Genomic DNA, 24,782 nt, shown 5'->3' on the forward strand with positions numbered 1-24,782 from the left:
ACGGCCTTACTGTTGAGGTCGAAATACGTATCTGTCAAGATATAATTAAGTGGTGGAATTCAATGGGATTGTATAAACTTGTCTTATGACAGGTGAAAACATTCCACTAAAAAGCTCAAAATAATTTTCTTTTCACTAGCTCTTCCTACAGGATATATCCTCTTGCGTTGGTCACTCGACTGCCCCATTCCACGGCCCAGGCATTGAAGTCAGCTCCTCTGAATACCGGCCTTCGTCCAATCACCTTGTCGGTTAGCTGATCCAATATCTTGTTGAACTGCTCCACGGTCCACCTTGGAGGTGAAGAGCAGCTGCATATGAAGATGCCGTTGATTTTGGTCATCACAAAGCCTTCGCCACTTCTTCAATAGGGAATTTGCCTATAACTTATGTCGCAGTCATACCCGTTTTATCTCTGCTGATTTGCTCACCTCTGGGTGAGCGCATACACTATTCTCGTCTTTTGTAAGAGCTTGTCCAACTCGCTCTGCCCTGGCCGTATTATTTGTGCTATCTATCGCGCGACGATCCCTTGAATGGCGGCGGGTGTGGTTGAGTTCAACTGTCAGTTGATAGATTGACAGTCGGGACAGATGGCTTCAGTTGAAGCGTATTCGACTCAACGCTTACGTCGAGTACAGCTAAGGAGACTGCTGGTCGCTCGTAAACACCCCCGAATGGGTCTACATCCCTAGCTGGACATGTGGCTATCAGTAGGACTTTCCCCAACTATTTCGGGGTAGCTTCGAATCCACGATGATGACCAAATCTCCAACTGTTATCGGCTTTACAGCGTCGAACCATTTGGTTCTACGAGTAATCGTAGGTAAATAGTCCCGAACCCATAGCAGGGTGATGCACTCTCGAATCCACTGTTCAATATAGCGCCAACAGAGTTTGTTACTGACAAACGCACCTTGCAACAAGCCTTTATCGGAACCCGAACATAATATGACAAGAATCATTTGCCTTGCATGCTCGGATATTTCCGAGAATACGACGATAATTTTGTAACCATAGTTAGATTCTCGAAAATTTTCATAAAAGCAGAAACTATGATACCATAAAACCGAAATTTGCTGTAAAGATAATGAAAAATAACGAGATGAAAAGTTAGCAACAAAATTGTCTTCTTTTTTGTTGGTGACAAAAATTTTCGGATCTTTGTCATTATTATCTCCGACAAAAACAAAGCTTTGTCGTTGGTTCTCTTTTGTCGCTTGTTTCGCTTGCGCACCCAAGAAAAATTGATTCCCTGAGCGGTATCATTATCACAACATCGCATATGCTCCTGATATTTGCGGACGATATCGATATTATCGGGATTGACCGCCGCACATAGGAGTACGCAGTGTAAAAGCGTGGCCAAAAGTATGTCGATTATTTTGTAGTCTGTAAATGCATTCAATAGAAACATTGAAGTATATTTTTTTGTTTTTATGCTGTTTACATTCTGCTAGCAGTGACGTATGACCCTGGCGGCGTCAGTTATTGTTATTTGATAGAGCACCACTTGGCGCAAGAACGCTGTCTTTGAGAACTACAGCGTACTTGCAACGAATAGGGCCCACATCTGGCTCCGTCAGTGAGTATGATCTTCTTTATGTTAATCTTAATCTAATGATTATTACTTACTAAATTTTCCGAAAAATGCACTTTGTTTGTTTACTTAAACTATATAAATTTGTCATCGGATCATGTTAAAGTCTCTGGATAATGTTTTGTAATATCAAATGGAGCAGATCTAATAAATACGAAATACAAATCAACCGCTATGTATCTTAATAATATTAACATTCGAAAAATGCGTACGCTTTTATGGATCGATGTGTTCATCAAAGTCTCACTCTTCTTTGGAAGCGAAAAATAATTTTTGTGAGGTTTGGCATTCAAAACTTTTTTTTTTTCAGCATTTCAAAGCAAACTTCACTTTATCTTCTTCTTCTTCTTCTTCTTCTTCTTGGCATTACATCCCCACACTGGGACAGAGCCGCCTCGCAGCTTAGTGTTCATTAAGCACAGTTTTTAACTGCGAGGTTTCTTAGCCAGGTTACCATTTTTGCATTCGTATATCATGAGGCTAGCGCGATGATACTTTTATGCCCAGGGAAGTCGAGACAATTTCCAATCCGAAAATTGCCTAGACCGGCACCGGGAATCGAACCCAGCCATCCTCAGCATGGTCTTGCTTTGTAGCCGCGCGTCTTACCGCACGGCTAAGGGGGCCCCTTCACTTTATATTAAAATAAAAATAAGTCACGAGTGAGTATGCGTGAAATGTTTTTTATGGAGCTTATTAAGGAAACTCCAATCTTTCCAACGCTGACAATTTTGTTGCTTGGACTGGTTTTATTTTGTAAAACATATTATTGTATAAAGGTAGAAAAAAGCCAGCAATTAATATCATTATTATGGATCACCTGAAAACGGTTTCAGATCGAATCATACTTGAAAAAGTTCTAAATACCCTCATTATTGATACCTTTATTGCTTTCAATTTTAAAAATCATTAAAAATCAAGAAAAACATAATAAAACTAGTATTCGAATTATGGTGTAGTTTTGACAGCCAGCATCGCTTACAAGTAAACAATATTGTTTCAAAAATCCCATGGCAAATTAGTATCACTATTTGAGAATTCAAAAACGAAAAATAATATTGAAGTATCTAAAAAAATTGTTTTTGACTTTTGGCCAGGATTTGTGCTGAAATACTCCTCAGTGCGCCGTTCCATGGAAAAGGTTTTGTACCTTTTAAGAGGGAGACAGCGAGGATTGGACTCACGATCAATACCAGCAAAACGAAGTACATTTGAAGTTGTAGAAGAATTTGTGTATCTTGAAACATTAGTGGCGTGCGATAATGTTGTTACCCGCGAGGTGAAAAGGCGTATTGCAGCTGCAAATAGGGCTTATTACGGACTTCGTAACCAGCTCAAGTCCCGTAGTCTGCAAACGAAAACAAAACTCGCGCTTTACACTACTCTAATTTTTCCGGTGGCTTTATACGGCCTTGAAACATGGACGTTAAAGGAGGTTGGTCGGAGAGCTTTCGGAGTGTTTGAGCGTAAGGTGCTGCGGACAATACTCGGCGGTAAACAGGAGAACGGTATCTGGCGGCGTCGCATGAATCACGAATTTTACCAAGTGTATAAAGGGCTGAATATTATTAAGCTTATGCAACAAGGCAGACTACGGTGGGCTGGTCACGTTGTTCGTATGCCGTACGTCAAGCGAAGATGATATTTAGTAGAGAACCCGGAAGATGCTTAATGTTCAGGGCGACTGGAAGCGATTGGCCCAGGATCGAGTCCAGTGGAGAAGGATACTCCATTTGGCGTAGGTTCATCGAAGAGCTGTAGCCCATCAAGTATCAAGTATCTTATCCTCATTAACGCGCTTTCAAGCCGTTACAAGAGCTTGATATCCAGTTCCGAATTTCAAAACCCGCCGATGTGTGTAGCTTTCACGTCGTATACAAGCTTGATGGCTTCCTCCTCGGATTCTACGCTCACGAGCATATCATCCACGCAGTGTCGTTTGATGATACCGCTGACAGCTTCTGGGTAATCTCGCTCAAAGTTCGCTCGAACCGTCTAGCGTTAGTATTCTTCACGTATTGCGCTGTACTAGGCGAGCAGGGAGCACCAAATATCATCACTTGGACTACGTAGATACTCGGGTCCGTCGCTTGGTTGTCGTCCCCCAGAAGAAGCGTTGGCAGTTCTGCTCAGCTTCGTGCAACATTACTTGATGGAACATTTCGCGGAGATCACCGCAAACTGCTACGCGAACTCTCGGAACTGTACCTGCAGGGATAGAATAGATACCAGATGGTCGGGTCTCGGTCTCGGCAGAATGGTATTGAGTGACACCCCGTGGACGGTGCCTTTACACCTTTATGAAGGTCTTTATCTGAATCTCAGTTACATTCGCACACTTGCGTGCTGTGGTAGTTCACATACCGCTCAGTATTCTCCTGGCAGGTGCAATTTCCAAAGACCATCCAACCTAGGCGTGTCTTAACGGCTATAGGTGCATGTTCCTTTCCTTCGCGGCTCTTCATAGCATGACCAAGTCTAGCGTTATCCAGCCCAATAAGGATCCGGGGACTGACGTCGTGGTATGACTCAAGGGGTAGCCCTGTCAAGTACGGGTATTACTTTTCGATCTCCGCGAGCAACAGAGTTTGTGGACAAATTTGCAATGGAGGCATCGTGTAGCCACCAGACAACTCGTACTTCTTCGACCTATGCACGCCGAATATCTGCAGGTTGACTCGTTGTGACCGGTTCTCAATTTTCTGTATTTCGCCCGTCCTCATCAAGCAAAGCGATTTCGTTGGTCCTTGCACTGTGATTGAAACACACTTCTGGAAGGAGCAATGTCCCATCTGATGACAGGGCTGCGAACCGTATCCGCGAACTTGCTGAACTAGACTGCGGCTGTGCGGCTAACTCACTTATTTACTTAAGGGCCCTGTAGTACACCTCCGCTCCGGTGGTGGTGCAAAGGGCCGACTTGAAAGATCTCCATCCAGAGCGATGTCCAGCTATCACTTTAACCTGTTGTCAGGTTAGATTTCGGTCGACTTCTTTTATTTCTTGATTGCGGCTTCGCCGCCATGAACCTCTGGATCTACCTCTGCTGCGATGTCCTGCTGGGTTCCAGTCTAATGCTTGTTTACAGATTTCGTTTCCGAGGCCGACCCAGCCCCACTTCCGATCCCGAATTTCTGTAGCTATTGGCCTCTTTTGACAACGACGATGGAGCTCGTTGTTTGAGATACAGTTGTTAGGCCACCAGGCCCGAATTATATACCGCAGGCATCTGTTAATGAACACCTGCAACCGTTGAGTGTTCTCCACTGATACACACCATGTTTCGCTAGCGTATAACAGCACAGACTTCACGTTAGAGTTGAAAATTCGTATTTTGGTGCGTTCACTTATCTGCCTGTTTTTCCAGATATTTCTTAAACTCGCAAAGGCAGCCCTTGCTTTCTTGAGCCGTGCGCCAATGTCTGTGCGGTAACGAAGGACAAAAATTTTGCGCAAAACGATTTTGCATTGGACCATGAATCGATTGCACGAACGGCTGGTTTGCTGGACGGACACACTGCGGAGAAAATTCACTCTGGTAACCCTGATCGAGGCGATTGTTGCGAAGAATTGGTGGATTTTGCTGACGCTGAATAACATCCGGAGCATGGTGCTCCTCGGGCCTCTCCGATGGATTCGGCGTTTGCCCTTCTGCAACCTCTACCGCTAATCCAGAATCTTCACCATGACGTTCTGTCTCTGATAACACTGCTCGATTTTCGACGCGTTGTCTTTGAGATCACCAGCCCCGGTAGACGTCTCGCTGCCGTACTCCTTCAACAATTAGTACTTTCGTTCGAGGTAGCGCTTTTCCGTCTCAAACTGTACTTCAAGCTGCTTTATTTCTAAATCCCTAATCCTCCTCGTTTCACCTCTATTTGAACTAGTTCTACCCTGGGGTCGGCTTGTGCCACTATTCCTTTTAGTAGGCACGATTTGTCCCTGCTGCTGGTTATTTCGCTGGGTGATACTGGTGGGGGGTTAATTGCAGTTGGTGTTGAACCCTTTGCTGTTTTGCAAATAGGGCAGATCCAGGATGCGTTCGCCACGTCATCAGTAACATTGTCACACTCGTAATGGAACCACTGCTTGCAACCATCACCATCACACTGCATCATTTGATCACTGTCACGCTCACTACACAACTGACAATGGAAATCTTGTTTCCTTCTGACATCGCATACCGTATTTCGTTTCATGTTGGACACAGACTGGAATGACTTTTTGACATGGGAATCCGTTTTATCGCTAGCAGACACGCACACACGCACACCATCTGAACATTCCAGTTCGAGACAGCAACACGTACGGACGTGTTTTTTGCTCGCGCATTTTTTCGAAGTGTTTTTTCTCGTTCTTTCGCTGTTTACGTTTTCGCTTGTCGCGTTGGCGTTATTTTCTCCCGGACCCGTCATGGGAGACTCGGTGGCCGATTCGGTCGCTGGAAAAGTGCCTAAGCGCACTGCTCTTGGAGGCGCGGGTAACCCCTCCAAGCAGCTTTTGCAGAGCAACGTGTTCTCGCCGTTGCCGCTTGATGACGCCGGCAATCCGCCGAAAAAGAGGAAGAAGCAGCAATCGCAACTGCCGCAGGTGCAACCGGAGCGGAAGGAGAAGTGCCCGCCCGTGTTTGTGAAGGGCGATCCGCCGGATTTACGCCCAAAAATTCGCCAGCTGATCGCTAAGGGGCTGAAATGTACTTTTCGGCTCTGCAGCGAGGGCGTGAAAGTGATGCCGGCCAACAGGGACCATCATCAATCCGTCGTGGAGTTCCTCGAGGTCCACAAGTATGAGTACTACACTCATGACCACCCCGGCACGAAGCCGCTCAAGGCTTTGCTGCGAGGACTTCACGACATGAAGGAGGAAGAGCTCCAAGCAGAGCTTGAAAGTTGCGGACTGAAGCCAGTAGCCGTCCACAAGATCGCTCGTCACGACAAGGCGAGGAAATATCGCGACCAGCTTTACCTGATCCATCTGGAGCACGGCTCCACTACCTGGAAGGACCTGAAGCTGGTTGGCGTTATAAATTACACCGTCGTTGACTGGGAGCGATATCGGCCAGTGCACCGCGATGTCACGCAATGCACCAACTGCTTCAATTTCGGGCACGGCACCAGAAACTGCCGCATGAAGCCGCGCTGCAACAAGTGTGGCGAACCCCATCCGACTGACGAGTGCGACAAAATGGAGGTGGCCGATCCCAAGTGCGCCAACTGTGGCGACAAACATCGGGCCACCACAAAGGGCTGCCCAAAGCGAGCCGAGTTCCTGGAAATCCGGAAGAAGGCTTCCACCAGGACCATTCCGAAGAAGAATCGTGTTCCTGTAATCAACGAGGTGAACTTTCCAGCTATCCCGGCTCCCCGTCGTGTGATTCCAATACTCCCACCGCTACAGCCGCACAAGCGACTGGCAGCGGCAGCTGCATCGGTCCAAGCTCCAGCATCGTCGGCACCATCCACCAGCGAATGGCCCCCGCTTCCTCCTCCTGGGTTCCGTCGGCAGTCGGAGAACGAAGCCGTCCCACCGGAAGAATCTGCCCCGCTGTACTCTCCGGAGCAACTAATGCCGATCTTCGCGCAGCTCACCACTCGACTGCGCGGCTGCAAAACCCGATTCGACCAGGTCTTCACACTTGGCATGTTCATCATTGAAAATGGCTGCTAGGGTGGGCCTGGTCAACTGGAACGCTTGCTCGCTAAAGAGCAAAACAATCGAGCTGAAGGATTTCCTTGAGGAGAAGGAAATAGACGTGGCGTTCATCACCGAAACGCACCTAAAACCGGAGGTGAACATCAACATCCCGGACTTCCGCATCGTGCGACTCGACCGGCCGACCAGGGGAGGTGGTGTGGCCATCGCTCTTCGCTACAACATCAACTGTCGTCTGCTTCCAAGCTTCCAGCTCAGTGTCATCGAGGCCATCGGTGTCGAAATCACCACTTCGGTCGGCACAATCGCGCTTATCGCGGCGTACTGTCCAACGCAAGCCAAAGCCGGCGATGGATCATCGGCTGCCCTTCGGAGGGACATCGTCAAGCTGACGCGGAGGCAAGGCCAGTATATCATTGCCGGCGACTTGAATGCCAAACATCAAGCCTGGGGCAACAGTCGTGGCAATCGAAACGGCACCATCTGGAGCAACGACATGGAGGAAGGCCACTACACGATCCTGAGCCCGGATTCCCCCACTCGGCTGAGTCGGTCCGGTGCCCACGCAACGCTCGACCTCTACGTAACAAACCTGAGTGACCACGTCTCGCAGCCGGTTGTATACCAGGAGCTCAGTTCGGATCACTATCCGGTGGTGGCGGAACTGGGCTCCTCGGTCAATCGGCACCAGCAGTTACGGCGGAACTACCACCGAGTGAACTGGCAGCGTTTCCAGCAGTGCGTCGATAACACCGTCGACTACGAGGTGCGTCCGGAGACGCCGGAAAGTATCGACCGCCAGCTGTGCGCTATCGAGGAGGCGATCACGGCGGCCCGAGAGCAACACGTACCGACGGCTCGGCAGGTAAGCAACTCCTTAAACATCGATACACTCACCAAAGATTTGATTCGATTGCGGAATGTCACTCGCAGGCAGTTTCAGCGTACTGGACTGCCTGAGCTTAAGGCACGCTGCAATCGAATCACAAAATTATCAAGGCCAGAATGGTGGACCTCAAAATAACGACTTCTCGAATAAGATCCGCACTCTCCCAGATTATGCTAAGCCGTTCTGGAAAATGACCAAAATTCTAAAATCCAAGCCTCGGCCCATTCCACCTTTGATCCCACTAGACAATAATGGCTCTAAGGATCGCTTGATAACTCCTGCAGAGAAGGTCGCTGAAATAGGTCGTCACTTCGTCAGCTCACACAATCTTGGGCAGAACATCGTTAGTCCACACGAAGCAGCCGTCAACGAGCATGCTAACAACATCCATTTGATTCCCAACGACTTCTCGGAGGAGTTGGAGATCTCAGCTGACGAATTGACGGCCTATATCAAATCGTCGAAGAACATGAAGGCCCCAGGCTTCGACAGCATCCTGAATCTCGAGCTCAAACACATGAGTGCTCCGTTCTTTGAGCACCTCTCGCTGATCTTTAATCAGTGTCTCCGGCTTAGCTACTTCCCATCGTCCTGAAGTCAGCGAAAGTCACCCCATCCGGAAGCCTGGGAAGGATCCTTCCTCCCCAAAAGTTATCGACCCATCAGCCTTCTCTCAGGGTTATCCAAGCTATTCAAAAGCTATTCATCATCGGTTACTTGAGTCTGCCGAAAATCTCAACATCTTGCTCGAGGAACAGTTTGGTTTCCGACGCGGTCGGTCAACTGTACACCAACTGACCCGAGTTACCAACGTCCTCAGACGGAACAAGTTTGTCTCGAAAACATCCGCCATGGCCTTTACTCGATGTCGAGAAGGCATTTGACAATGTATGGCATGATGGCCTGGTGTACAAACTACAACGCTACAATCTTCCCAGCTACCTGGTGAAAATCATCAACAATTACCTGTCGGCAAGGACATTCCGGGTCTCAATCAGCGGAGCGAGTTCCAATGCGCACAACATCGTCGCAGGCGTTCCCCAGGGCAGTATCCTCGGGCCCCTGCTTTTCAATCTGTTCACCTCCGACATGCCAGAACCTCCAGAAGGCGGCATTCTGTCTCTGTTCGCAGATGACATCTCTATTGTCTACAACGGTAGAGTTATCAGAGCACTAGTGGCAAAACTCCAACGAGGCCTGGATTCCCTGACAGAATATCTCACCAGCTGGAATATCTGTATCAACGCGGCGAAGACCCAGGTCGTCACTCTAAACTTGTTCCGCCTGGGGACTGTAAAATCATCCTCAATGGCACGACTGTAGAATGGGCCAATGAGGCCGGCTACCTTGGCTTGACCCTCGACAGCAAGCTTATTTTCAGGCAACAGGTTGACAAAACGGTGACAAAGTGTAACGTCTTGTTGAAACTACTGTACCCTTTGATCAACCGCCGGTCGTCATTGTCCCTGAAAAATAAGCTTGCTGTCTACAAGCAAATCATCCTCCCTGTGATCGAATATGGCATGCCGGTCTGGGAGAGCTGCGCTAAAACCCACCACCTCAAACTTCAACGGGTTCAAAACAAATTCCTGAGGATGATCCTCAACACCCCTCCCAGGACAAGAACATCCGAGGTCCACCGTCTGGCCGGAATAAAAACCTTACATGAACGCTTTGGTGAGTGTAAAGAAAAGTTTAGGGTCCGTTGCTTGCACTCGGACCAACAAGCGCTTAGGGCGCTAGTTCCAATCTAGGTTATCAAATTTTTATTGTAAATATTAGTGTACATAGTAGTTAGGTTATCAAATTCTAAAAAACACTAGCGCCTCCTGTAGGCCGTCATGATACATTATATTTTAAAAATTAAGTCAAACATTATAATCATAATAATAACAATAATTGGAATTGAAGTTGGAGGGCCAACCGGCCGATCACTGTACATGTTAAAATTAATTGTAGAACAAAAAATGTTTTAAATAAAGAAGAATTTTACTACTACTACTCCGTTTTATGAGCTTCATTGTGTGCTCCGGTACAGCCTGTTCCAAGTATCAATTGAGCTAGGCTCGAATTTACCTGCGATTTGCTGGGGACTTGGCCTGCAATGATCAGTGTTGTCGCGGTCTTAACTGTGCCGATATCGTTACCTGCTGCATCAACTGTGGTATTTGCGCGTGCGGAGTTGGCGGACTTCTTCGACATCTCGGGAGTAAGAACTTGAAAGAATTTTATAAGATGTTGCTCCCAACGACTGTGAATCAAAATTCTATGAACTTCCTTCCAAATAAGTTTATTTCTTGGCGAAAATTTCAATAGTAATGTAAATTTATCTTCCTTTGGTGATTCTGCTGTTCTCAGAGTACAAAGTTTCATCTATTGACAGTATAGCATCACAGTAAATATGTTTGCCAGTATGAACCCGTAGGAAGTTATTCATGTACGTATTTATATTAGGCTTTAGGATTATGTTTTAGATTTAGATTGTACTAAGTTTTGTACACCTTTTTCAGAGCTGCGACTAGTAGAGGGCAAATAAAACTTGTTAAGTATTCAACTGATACTGCTAGTGGGGAAGGGCCGTTTGGCTGAATACCGTTCGATCGAATGCAATTTGGCCGAAAGTTGTTTGGCCGAATACACCATTTTGCCAAACATACAATTAGGCTGGAAGTCATTTGGCCCAAAGGGTCATATGGCCAAAAGGGTCATTCGGCCGAAAAGGTCATTTGCCAGAAAGGGCCATTCGGTCGAAATGGCCATTTGGCCTAAATGGCCATTGGCCGAATAGGACATTTGGCAGAATAGGACATTTGATCGAACATGTCATTTGAAAAGTGAAAAATGAGGAGTGAGAAGTGAGATGTCTCGGCCAATTCGTTCTTTTAACAAAAATTAACGGAATTTCGCGGAAATTCGAAATTATTTTTTAATAATTTCAATTTCCATATCATAAAAAATTCGGCTGCGCCGCTTAATAAAGCCCTTCAGACTCTACTCAATATTTCATATATATATAAATTCTTTCAATAAATTTCACTACGTACCGTGGGGCATCGAAATCCATACACTTAAGCACCTTAGTATATGAAAAAGTCATTAGAAAATAGGAATCGAATGTAAATAAAACGTTTGTCATTGACACAGGCGCATGAAGGCTTCTACTTTTGAAGTGTTTCACATTTACTCATTAAAAACTACGAAAAACATGATAAAATAATGAATTAAATCAACTACTCCTGACTCGAAATCCGTCCAGCGTGGACGGATTTCGAATCAAAGGATCAAAACCCGTACAGCTATTTCTTAATTAAATATTTAAATTGAAACAGTCTGATTTACTAAACTACCACTGTAAATAGTTCGATACGCACCTTGAGAAGCGATCCCTTCGATTTGTATTCCGCTTATCTTAGGTAATGATTTGCAATTAGCAATTAAAACACAGTTGCTTTTGGTGCAATTATGCTCTACCCGAAAACAAAATGGCGGCACGAACTCCGCGTTTGGTGGGTGGAGATTTATTTTTGATTTTTGTTGATTTAATTTCAAAGCCTTCTTTCCAATTCTATGCCCTAAAAGCATACTGTCAAGTATCTGAACAGGATATGATTAATTATTCCTACATTAATTACCTTAAACCTCCTTTAATTTATTGATATCTCATGAGGTGGACGGATTTCGGTGCTGTACGGATTTCGGTCCCGCACGGTAATACAATTCTGTATCTTCAACAGAAACGCATTTAGCTTGCGACTTGTAAATTTCTTCGATGTTTTGTTAAAAGTGTTCAAGTATAAAACGTAATGCATATTTGTTAATTTGAATAATATTGTTCAGTGACTTAAACATAATTTGTAGATCTCATCGTTTTGGTATGCTATACAACAACTGACTTTCAGCTTAGGATCTATTCTATGATGGCGATGCGTTAAATATATTTAAATAAATTCTGGGCTGCTTCACGAATCGATCCTTTACATAAGTGGCAATTCTCATAGTAATTTTCATATAACCTTCAAAAGGCACGTGCACAATCAAATTACATCCAAATCAGCTAAAAATTTGGGAGGACTATTAAAATAGCAAAAACAATCGTTTAAGCACAGGGGAGCGAAAAAGTCAAAATTTGAATCACTCTATTGAACAACCATTTTTTGAAAGCAATGAAATGGAGATGGTGGCGTTTTAGAAGTTTTCCTGATTTAGTAGATTGTTAGATCTTTGCAGATTTCGGGACTGATTTGCGATTTGGGCGTAACTTATTTTGTAAGCAAACATTGTTCCATGGATTCCAGAGAATGCAAGCGTTTTTATCCCAAACTAAGTAGAGGATTTTAAGGAATTTTAAGAATGCTCCAGGTTTGAGGCATTCCCTGGTATCTGATTTATTTCGAATTCTGGAACTGATTCATATCTTTCCGATTGAGATCATTGTCATGACCTAAACTTCTACCTTCAGATATTTTTGATTCCGTATATCATGGAATTCTATAATCTTCTCACATTTTCTAGATTCTTCAGATCCAGATTATTCAAATGCTTCAAAATCGAACCGATTTTCTGTCACAATCGTGCCGGTGCAGTGCGTTTTTCGTAGGGCAGTTTGTTATTAGTTTGGACGTGCTGCTACTTTTAACAGTTAATGTTTAGCAATAATCATAAATGTCTGCGTTCGAGTTGTTGGTATAGAATGAGTAATGGCCAAAATACTATTTGTTATACAAAAAGCGCGTAAATAATCCCGCTATTTTTTTTTGCACGTATTCTCAACCATTCTTGCATTCAAATGGAATTCCTGTCTTATCATTTCATATTGAAAATTGGTTGGATCGGATTATGGACTCAAAAATTATGACAAAAATACTGTTTTTCCATAATACACCAGAAAGTCGCCGATTCCGCTGGTGGATTATTCAGGTTTTTTTTTTCTGAATAAGGTACACCGGGGCAAGTTGAAACGGTTTTTTCAAAGTTGAACTTTAAAGTGCTATAAAAAAATCGCTTTTTAATAAATTTTGAATCCGTTTGCGGTGTTTGCTAGTTCGGGCCAAAGATTATACATAAAAAATAAGCAACCTCACCAAACTTTTTTAAAAATATTTTGTATATTGAAATTACTTTTTTATGTGCATCGTTTCAACTTGCCCCGCGTATCGGGGCAAGTTGAAACACTGCGCTACATACAGAGATAAGCTATTTTTTCCGTATTAAAATCACAATATATGTACTCAGTGAGACTCAAGATGCACGAGGTTGTAAAGGTAACTAAATTCGCATAAGAGTCCCATGTAATTTTTTGATGATTTTGATTTTCTTTCTAGAAACTACCCTAAAATTGTCTCCTGTTTAAGAAAAACTGATAACATAGTAGGCTTTGTTCTAAAAATTTTAAAACCAAATCCCAAATTGTGTCGCCTCATCTTGATATTTACTCGCATAAAAGTCACATTCCAGATATTGATATTCTTTTATTCAAAAAATAAACCTAAATACACAGGATTTTGTTTTTACACGATTTTTTTTTCGCTCGTATTTTTGATCGTGTGACTTCAATTTGCCACCAAACTCTTTGCAATATGTTTAAAAAAATCCAGGATAAATCAAAGAAAAATCACATGATAATTATTATACGTTAAACATTTAAGATGAGTGGAAAATTGAGAAAATGTAAATCGTGTAAAAACAAAATCCAGTGTATGGTCCAGTCAATTGTCTCATATCAATATATACTGTGGGACATCGGAATCCGTACTCTAGACTAGACTATAGTAATCGAATGCAAATGAAACGTTTGTCATTGACAAGGGAACATGAAGGCTTCTACTTTTGAAGTGTTTTACATTTACACTTAAAAACTACGAAAAACATGAGAATATTATGAATTAAATCAACTACTCCTGAAGCGAAATCCGTCCACCGCGCACGAATTTTGAATCAAAGGATCATAATCCGTACAGCTATTTTTAAACTAAATATTTAAATTGAAGCAGACTGATTAAACAAACTACCATTGTAAATAGTTCAATACGCACTTTGAAAAGCGATCCCTTCGATTTGTAGTCCACTTATCTTATGTAATGATTCGCAATTAGCAATTAAAAAACAGTTACCTTTGGTGCAATTATGCTCTACCCGTAGAACAATGGCGGCAGAAACTCCGCGTTTGGTGGGTGGCGACTTGTTTTTGATTTTTTGTTGTTTTAATTTCAAAGCCTACTTTCCATTTCAGTGCCCTAAAAGCTTACTATCAAGTATCTGAATTTTAGAAAAAAAAAATGCGAGGGAGACGTTTTGAATCGTTGTTTCAACTTGCCCCGCACCACACATTTCTATTTGCCCCGATGGGTTTAAATTGCGGAGCAATTTCAAACGATCGAAATACAAAAATTAAAACGGATCTCCCATCGATTTTTCATAATCATTATGTTTCTTCAACATTGAATGATTATCTACCGTGAAAATTTGAGGAAAGCACTCTTCCAAACATCATTTTGAGACCTGTTTTATTGGTACGTCAAAAAGTTGGTTAAAATTTTGCAAAGGGCGAAAAATAAACATAGGCAGGGATTGCGTTTTTGTAGCTGCAATCTTCCGGGAATGGCAGTCAGAAGGTGCGTTCAGGGGAGTAGTTTGTTGAAAAAAATAATCAGGACATTGGGTCATTACCGATCCAAATTACAGCTTCCGTTTCAACTTACCCCGCATTTCAACTTGCCCCGGTGTACCTTAATAGACTACACCACTCAAAGTAAAATAAAACATAGATTTTCTAATTGCAGACTTAATTTTTTTTATTGTGATTCGATTATCCGGAGGATTGGATTATCCGGAGTGAAAATAAAATCGATAACCCTTTTGTTTGCGTTTGTCCGGATTAAGGCAGTGGTGGATGTGATCCTTTCATTAAAACTAGGCGCTTGCTCGAATTAAGGCAAGGGTGGATATGATCACTTCTTGAAAAGCAGGCATTTGCTTGGATTAGGCCCATTCCTAATCTTTAAAAGTAGGCGTTTGTCCGGATTAAGGCAATGGTGGAGGTGATCCCTTCTTTAAAAGTGTGCGTTTGCCCGCAAGAATGCGGGGTATTTGATCTCTTCTTCAAAATTAAAAGTGATTGTTTTTATGAAAATAGAAGTTTGTTCAGAATACGGCAAGGTATATGTGATTTGTACTTTGGAAGTTGGCGTTTTCTTGGAATATGGTGGTAAATATAATTACGGGCGTTGGACCGGGGTAAGGCAATGGTTGATGTAATTCCCTCTTTAAAAGTAGGATTTTGCCCGGATTGAAACAATATTGAATTAGATCCCGTGCCTTGTCCCGGGTAAGGTAATGGTGGAAGTGATTCCTTCTGTGAAAGTAGTGTCCGGATTGAGACAATCATGGATTTGATCCATTCTCCAAAATTAGGTGTTTGTCAAAAACAAGTAAGGGCATTTAAAATTATTTTTTTATGTAAGCGTTTTCCTGGAATTAGTCAATGACGGATGTGATCCTTTTCTCGGAAGTAGCCATTTCGTTTTTCCATTCTTCCGAAAAATGTCTACCATCAGTCTAACTAAATCTATCAGAACATATCCTCGATCTACTCTAACCATGTGAAAAAATACATCACAAAACTCATTCCCTTTAAGGACAAGCCTTACAGAATCCAAAACTAAATTCACTCGCGTTTTCAAATGACCCAGACCCTAATGCCTACATGCAGATGAAAATGTTGCTAGAGTCTGTTACTAACATATGTTTTTTTTTTTTTGTAAAATTAAGCTAGATTCTCCCTATGGCTTTTGGATCACAATTATGTAGAATGAAATCAGTAGTGATTCAGTTTCATTTCAAATTTTTGATAACTATTCTAGTTTGAATCTGGAGCAAAATAGAACGAACTCGCTGGTTTCCCCAAAACATGTTTTTAAAATTTTAAATTAAATGAAATAATTATGTTGCTGCCAAGAAAGGCGCCGTAATTGCATAGCGGATTTATTCGTAGATAAAATGACGCATTCATACACCAAAATATTTGAACTCGTGATTCATTCGTTGTTCAAATATGCAGAAAATAGAACTGAGCGTTATGGCAGTTTTAAGTTTTTGACAACTGACTGGTATAAAAAATGAATCTAGAACAGCTGCTGGGCGAATAAATGTTGCAGATTCATATTCAAAATGAAGATTGCTGATTTTGCTCTTAAGCCGTTACATTTAATAAAGGTTATGTCCTACTTATTCCGGAAAGGTCAAGGGGAGGGGGTTATAAAAGATAAATATTAAAATGAAAAAAAAAACAAAACATCCTCGGATTTGTTAAACAATGTTTTGGAAATCCTTATAATTTTCCGATATTTTATTTATTGTCGCATCAAAACTTTATTTTAGAGAAATAAAGAAAATCTGGGTGGCACAATTTTTTTTTTATATATTTGTGTCGACCTTATTTGACTTTAAAAATGTTTAACAAAATCATTTCCTCCGCGGATTTTTTTTCATTCCTTTTTTGCATTATCTATGTATATAATGCTAAAAAAACTTTTAATAAAAATTCCGCGAAAAATTAAATTTCGTTTCATTTCTTAAAATTTTGAATAAAATGTACCCGGATTTCCGGATTTCGTTTCGAAGTTTCGGAAAAAAATTGAATTTCGTTTCGTTTCGTTCCGATCCAACAGTAGCATTTCTAATTTCGTTACGTTTCGTTTCGTCAGGAAAAAATGTGTTATAGCATACCCTTAGTAATGAGACGTCTCACTACTCACTTCGCGCTTCTCATTTTCTACAGCAAAAAGTGAGAAAAGAGGAGTGAGAAGTAAAACGACCTATTCTGCCTATTAGGCCAAATGACTTATTCGGCCAAATGTCCTATTCCGCCAATTGTCCTCGGCCAAATGTCCCTTTCGACCAAATGTCATTTTTGGCCAAATGACCCTTTCGGCCAAACCCTTCGGACAAACGACCCTTTCGGCTAAATTACCCTTTCAGCCAAATGACCCTTTCGGTCGGATGGGTTTAGGCCTAATGGATTGTTTGGCCGAATGGGTATATTATTATTATTATTTAATCAGACTAAGGCCGAAGTGGCCTGTGCGGTATATAAGAGTCTTCTCCATTCGGCTCGGTCCATGGCTACACGTCGCCAACCACGCAGTCTACGGAGGGTCCGCAAGTCATCTTCCACCTGATCGATCCACCTTGCCCGCTGCGCACCTCGCCTTCTTGTGCCCGTCGGATCGTTGTCGAGAACCATTTTCACCGGGTTATTGTCCGACATTCTGGCTACGTGCCCGGCCCATCGCAGTCGTCCGATTTTCGCGGTGTGAACGATGGATGGTTCTCCCAACAGCTGATGCAATTCGTGGTTCATTCGCCTCCTCCACGTACCGTCCGCCATCTGCACCCCACCATAGATGGTACGCAGCACTTTCCTTTCGAAAACTCCAAGTGCGCGTTGGTCCTCCACGAGCATCGTCCAGGTCTCGTGTCCGTAGAGGACTACCGGTCTAATTAGCGTTTTGTAGATTGTCAGTTTGGTGCGGCGGCGAACTCTATTCGATCGGAGCGTCTTGCGGAGTCCAAAGAACGTACGATCTCCAGCCACTATGCGTCTCCGAATTTCTCTGCTGGTGTCATTTTCGGCAGTCACCAGTGAGCCCAAGTACACAAATTCTTCTACCACCTCGATTTCGTCACCACCGATGCAAACTCGCGGTGGGTGGCTCACATTGTCTTCTCTTGAACCTCTTCCTATCATGTACTTCGTCTTCGACGTGTCCGATCCGCTTGGCTTCCCTCTTCAGTCTGATGTAGGCTTCCTCCATCTTCTCAAAGTTACGTGCCATAATATCTATGTCGTCGGCGAAGCCAAATAGCTGGACGGACTTATTGAAAATTGTACCACTCGTGTTAATCCCTGCTCTTCGTATTACCCCTTCCAAAGCGATGTTGAATAGCAAACACGAAAGACCATCACCTTGCCGTAACCCTCTGCGGGTTTCGAAGGGACTCGAGAATGCCCCTGAAACTTGAACTACGCACATCACTCGATCCATCGTCGCTTTGATCAACCGTGTCAGTTTATCCGGAAAACCGTGTTCGTGCATTAGCTGCCATAGCTGGTCCCGATCGATTGTATCATATGCGGCTTTGAAGTCGATGAATAGATGATGTGTGGGCACGTTGTATTCGCGGCATTTCTGCAGTACTTGGCGAATGGCGAACACCTGGTCCGTGGTGGACCGTTCGCCCATAAAACCCGCCTGGTACTGCCCCACGAACTCCCTTGCAGTTGGTGCTAGTCGACGGCATAAAATTTGGTGTGAAATGGGTATATATAATTACAATATAAGCAATACTAGATATACAGTGTAGGTTTGAGAGAGTAGTTTAAGCATACATATTTAGTAATTTAACACTTGCCAATAATTCACTTCAGACCTTGTGATTCTCGTTTTCGGATTGAAATGAAGGCAAAAACCCGCCTGGTACTGCCCCACGAACTCCCTTGCAGTTGGTGCTAGTCGACGGCATAGAATTTGGTGTGAAATGGGTATATATAATTACAATATAAGCAATACTAGATATACAGTGTAGGTTTGAGAGAGTAGTTTAAGCATACATATTTAGTAATTTAACACTTGCCAATAATTCACTTCAGACCTTGTGATTCTCGTTTTCGGATTGAAATGAAGGCAAAAACGATGTAGCAATCGCCAATGATCGCCAATGCAATCGCCACTAAAGATTTTCCGAATATTAATATACATGTTTTACTTCTTGAATTCCCATCCTCTACAATCACTGCATTTACAGACACTGTTGCATTCTCATAACTGACATCCCGCATGCTCTTCCTCGGATAATGGAACATTTTGCGGTTACCAACTGCCCACGGAACGCCACCACATCGAACAATCCCTTCTATTTTCAGTTGTTGGTAGCAAACGTAGCCGCAGCCGGTGTGAGGCGATAAAGTTTCAACCAGAAAAAAAAACCGCAACGGACACTCATTAAAAACAAATAAAATGATAAGTGCGCACAAAGTGAGCTAAGAGGGAAAACAACGTCTGCATACACAATTTATGCGACAGCCGGTCAGGGGAAAAAAAGCGAAAACGAAAATCGTGACAACCACCGAAGGAAAGCAACCAGCAAGGAGAAATGATTCCCTGGTGGAGCAGCAGCGCCCGGCACGACATTGGGATCCAGTGAAGCAGTCCCATCTTGGCACCACCCACCATCCAGATGCAACCGTTGGACCGCGTTGAAACATAACGAAAAATGACAAATCTAAACAAACTCAAGGTGGTCGTCATTGGCAGTTCCAAAGTGGGAAAATCAGGTGAGTAACATCGCCCCAAGTGGGGCGCCACGGGTCGAGGGTATTTATTGTTATTGTTATTGATATAGTTATAGCACGTGATTATGAAGTTGTCGTCGGTTGCCGTATGATGGTTATTGCTGTTGAATTGGTTTCTATTGGATTTTAATTACGCTCGTTCCAGTTCAAACGAGCAGAAAGTGGCGGAAGCCTTGCGTTTGCCCTACTTGTGCTCCGCATAGAATTGAAATCTTCAAGCTTGTCCACGTTAAGGTTCGGACAATTAGATGATATCCAATTGATCGAGCCTGTATACGGACATACCCTGGATGTAAAGTGTCCAGGCTTTGTGAGCAGGCTTTATGAGGATTGCCAGTTACACGATTCACATTTTTGCGCTTTTTAAAAATGTTCATCAATTGCTAAATTGAAGAAATTGGCAGAATTCAACAAATCTAATTACCTATTTTTCACAGTTAACATGAAAAGTTTGTTTTTGGTGCGAACATAATATATTATAGTCTTTCGGTTCGAGAAAGGCAAAAATAACATAATTCATAGCAAAACGCCTTCGATTTAGGTTCAAAAATAAATTTGAAGACTTGACAATTAATAAAATCATCTGTCTTTTCAAAATTCCAACATCCCGACAGCAGTATCATGGGGACGCCATTCATCTTAACGGACATTCCAGTGAGGGTTCACCGCCTTCGACTTCAAGGCCAAATCGTGACATTCTGCATGGCAAGAGTTCGCTCATTAATGTCAAACCGAATGCATTTTCTATCTTCTCTTGTGGTGGCAATCAACTGACAGGAGGCCGCCTAGCCTGTAGTCAAATGTAGATATTCCTACTCCGCGCGTTTGCAGGTGGCGGTTCAAACCGTATGACACTTGGCTGTCCAATTCAATTCCCTCTTTGCACTTCCCAAGATACAACCCCCCTCCGGCTGTTTTGATCGTTAATTTTAATTATTATGATCGTTGCATTTTTCCCCGTCTCTAGGAACCAGAACCGTACCGTTAACTGCAGTAGTGGCTTTCTCGTCCTCCGAGACGAGATCTCGCTGATTTAGTGGGCGAGCGAGCCATAATTAGGTTATTACATTACAATAAACATTTGATAGCGGTCAATAAAATAATCATGGCCTATGCTGGCCTAAGAAGTGGGAAGGGTGCGAGTAGGTGGAACATCGGCAAACATACAAACACACGGTCGATGGGGGGCTGGTCCCAAATGGATCGCCTGCTAACGAGGAGCAAATTGAATAGCAACTGCCGGCTGCACTCGCTAGCGGGAGATGTTTCCAAGCGATAAAAATTTTAAATGGAAACGGACACTAAACGGGAGAGAGAGGAAAAATTGCACATTTCTTTCGGATAATCTGGGCGGGTTGACGGCCAGCGACGAAGGTGGCGGATAACTTCAACGTCGATCACATCGGGGGTAGAGATGTGGCTTAGGCCGTGGCAGCGCGCACAGCGGGATAATGATCAAACGTTGCTGGCACTTGACGGCAGTTTAGATGAGTACGATTGACTGAACTATTCATGGGAGCAGCGTGTGATTAGGTACTGAGTGTGAGAGTAGAAGGTGGTCGTTAGGCAATTGCTGACAGATTGTTGACTTAATTGACGCCGGCGGATGGGTTTCCGATTTAATTGAATATGTTTGGTGGAAGCTGAATAAGCTGGTAAAGGTCAGGGCAGTAAATTTCACGAACATGTACGTTATTTGAATGGCAATTTCAAGATTAACGACGAAAGTTATTGAATAGATGCTTGTTAGTATGTAATAATAACGACTTTACATAACTTAAAAGCTCCTTTGTGTAATACGTTTACTACTGAAAATGTCGTTCCTTTAGCTCTGTCTCGAAGTTTCTGAGGCGTCACAATGTTTCGCCAACATAATCCAATCCACCTTTCATAAACGTCTCCCATTTTCTACATCTTATTCAACTTAGTTAATTCATTTAGCGTGGTGCAATCTTGTTTTGTCAATGATGCGCACTTTTCTGCTACAGTTGTCGTCTGACGCCACTATGGCCCAAGGTAGGTACGTCGGTTGTGAAACATTTGAAATGACTGGGTTTTTGGAAATCGAATCACTGCCCTTTGTATTACTCCCTCAGAAGAGATTTTAAATAGCAGGCACAAAAGACCCCAGCATACCTAACTTACATCCTTAAACTCAACACATTACTCGATCCATCGTTGGTTGCATTGACTATGTGTGTAAATTTAGCCGGAAATCCTAATTTCTTTATCACTGCTATGACTGGTCTCGTTCGAGAGTGTCTTATGTGGGCATATTCACGGTGTTGTGATTTGAGTAAGTATTATGATTTGAGGAAGAAATGCAGTGCATTTTGGCCTGGTCCTCACAAGTTCCATTACTCACGCTTCCACGGATCTTCTGATGACAATTGACCGTCAGCAAAGGGTTGCGTACTTAGCTTGTAGTGCAGCCTGAGCACTGTTGTCCTTCTGACATCAGCTAGAGTGAGATGGTGCATCCTGTGGGGTCTGCCTAGGATGTGGTGGGGTTCAACAGTGGGCTCTGTTGAACTTCTATAAAAAGCTGCATGTGTCCAACAACCTACTGTTCCCGAAACATCAATTTGTTCGAGAATACGGACTGATTTTACGGCGACGACTCTTAGCGCGAAACAACGGAAACGAATAGGAACATAGAACGTTTTAACCCTAGCCCAGCAGGGTAAATTGGCACAACTTGCCAATGAGGCACACCGCATGAAGCTTGAGATCCTGGGACTGAGTGAAGCCCGTTGGCCGAACTTTGAAGAACACAGAACGCCGTCGGGATAAGTTCTGCTATACTCTGGTTTACGAGGTGAACACGCTCCCCGGCATCACGGAGTTGGCTTCCTACTAAGCGCTCAGGCACACTCTGCGCTTATGAAGTGGGAACCTGTTATTGCTCCTAATAACAATTTTCGGATTTTCCGGAAATTTAACACTCCGCTTCTTTATAGTTGGTGTAGAGAGTTATAATTTCCCTGAAATATGAGTTCATTTTATATAGATGTTCACAGACTTTGAGGTTAGCTTACGTTTAGTGTTGTTTGGAGCTCAATTCGCTATATAAACGGCATAAACTACCAATTTTAATAATCACTGCGTGATGCTAAACATTTTAAGCTTTCATTAGTCATTTAGATAATTTAGGATCATTGGGGAGGCTTTTTACCTTATTATACTTCTTAATAAACTAGGATTTCTACTCTAGTGTAACTCAATTACTAACACTTCAATCTGTAATAAAAATAAGGTTGAATATGCTATCAAATACGCTCCACATTTCAACTAACCGTCATAGAATATAATACTTGAATTCATTTAATTTATGTTGTTTAAAGGCTTTCAGAAACACTTTCTATTTGATAGATCTATCTGATAGTGACGCACAGATTCGACAATTCAATTGTGTTTTACGAATAGGATCTGTCAGCTTCGCAACTCTGTAGTTCTATTGCCCGTTACAGAGCTGGGTGTTTCTGTCGGTACTAAAGATGAATCGTCGGAAGCCGTAACAGAACCTATAAGTGAAAGGATAATCGTTGCCAGATTTAGAACACGGGTCCGAAACCTTACTATAATCCAATGTTATGCGCCAACCGATGCTGCCGATCTGCAAGACAAACGGTTCACAAGGTCACGTGGGTCTCCCGTGACGGCTTTACAGAAAATCAAATCGAATACATCTGCATCAGCCGAAAATGGAAACGGAGCCTTGATGTACGGAATAAACGTAGTGCCGATATCGCGTCTGATCATCACCTCCTCATCGGCGAAATACGCCTGCGCATTACGCAGATTCGTCGGTAGGAGGAAAGAGTTGGACGACGATTCAACACACGCCGACTGGAAGATGCCACGGTGAAACGGTCCTTCGTAGAAGAACTGGAGACGCGTGTTGAAGATATTCCGGAAGGTGGCAGCGTGGAAGACTAATGGACCGCCATCAAGAATGCCTTCATCATCACAAGCGAGAACAATCTGGGCGAACTGCGCACCCTATGAAAACAATGGATCACCGATGAGACCTGGAAGAAGATAGAGGAGCGAAGAGAAGCCAAAGCCGCGATAGAGCGATCAAAAACCAGAGGAGCCAAAGCCCGTCGATACGCGGCTCTTGAGAAGGAAGTAAAACGCTCAAATCGACGGGACAATCGTGCGTGGGCAGACTCTTTGGCCGACAAAGGAGAGAGAGCCACCGCAACCGGGGACATTCGCCTCCTCTACGATATTGCACGACGCTTAAGCGGGGCGAAGATGAATGCAACGATGCGTGTGAAAGACGCGAATGATCAGTTATTGACCGACCAAACTGACCAGCTGAAAAGCTGGTTCGAGCACATCGAACAACTTTTTCAAGTGCCAGCCGGGCAATCACCACCTCGGCATGATCTGCCTAGGATCCGACGTATAACACGCGTCAATACCGAAGCTCCATCACTGCTAGAGATTCAAACAGCCATCAAAAGCATGAAATCGAATAAAGCCCCAGGGGTCGATCGCATATCAGCCGAGATGCTCAAATCTGACCCCATGACATCCGCTCAACTACTGCATCGTTTATTTCGTAATATCTGGGACACCGCAACTTTCCCGGTCGACTGGATGCAAGGTATCTTAGTGAAGGTGCCAAAAAAGGGTGACCAGACTGTATGCGATAACTGGCGAGGCATTAAGGCTCCCCCAAACCTAAGCGATTTCATCGCCGCGACGGCGACAACTAGTCGCCGCGATTCTATCGTTGGGTCGCTGCAGGCAATGTTCTATTTACGCTTCCATACCAATGGCGACAAAATCGCTGTCGCCAAGCGATAGAATCGCGTCGCGACTGTCGCGTCGCGTGTGTTTGGGGGAACCTTTATGTTGCTGTGTACCGTTCTCAAAATTCTATGAAAAATTATCCTACCCCGGATTCAGGAGAAGGTCGATGCGACTCTCCGGCGGCAGCAGGCCGGATTCCGTGCCGGAAGATCCTGTTTGGACCATATTGTCACGCTCCGCATCATTCTGGAGCAGGTCAACGAATTCCAAGAGTTCCTTAACTTGGTATTCATTGACTACGAAAAAGCTTTCGACCATCTCAATCACGAGAATATGTGGGGCGCCTGAGACGCAAGGGGGTTCCTAAGAAAATCATCGGCCTCATCGAGGCACAGTATAGAGTGCTGCACAATGGGGTCTTGTCCGACCCTATCCGGGTCATAGCTGGTGTGAGACAAGGATGTATTCTATCACCGTTACTGTTCCTCATCGTAAGCGACGAGATTCTGGTAGATGCGATTGACCAT

The 24,782-nt window shown here is 43.6% G+C and overlaps 1 protein-coding gene across 9 annotated transcripts in view; it reads left to right on the plus strand.

Annotated features, from left to right (window-relative positions):
- LOC134227170 (ras-related and estrogen-regulated growth inhibitor-like) overlaps positions 1-24,782 on the plus strand; it is a 193,360-nt gene that overhangs the window by 154,345 nt on the left and 14,233 nt on the right. For 7 of the 9 annotated variants that reach the window (XM_062708553.1, XM_062708528.1, XM_062708518.1 and 4 more), the window contains one exon: positions 19,063-19,473. In XM_062708553.1, the coding sequence (XP_062564537.1) occupies positions 19,413-19,473 (61 nt within the window). In that variant the 5' untranslated portion in view covers positions 19,063-19,412. Of the gene's footprint in view, positions 1-18,944; positions 19,474-24,782 lie in introns of all 9 variants that reach the window. The other 2 variants (XM_062708486.1, XM_062708493.1) reach the window with 1 other exon arrangement.

Source organism: Armigeres subalbatus, chromosome 1, assembly GCF_024139115.2.
Source record: "Armigeres subalbatus isolate Guangzhou_Male chromosome 1, GZ_Asu_2, whole genome shotgun sequence".
Taxonomy (NCBI): Eukaryota; Metazoa; Arthropoda; class Insecta; order Diptera; family Culicidae; genus Armigeres; species Armigeres subalbatus.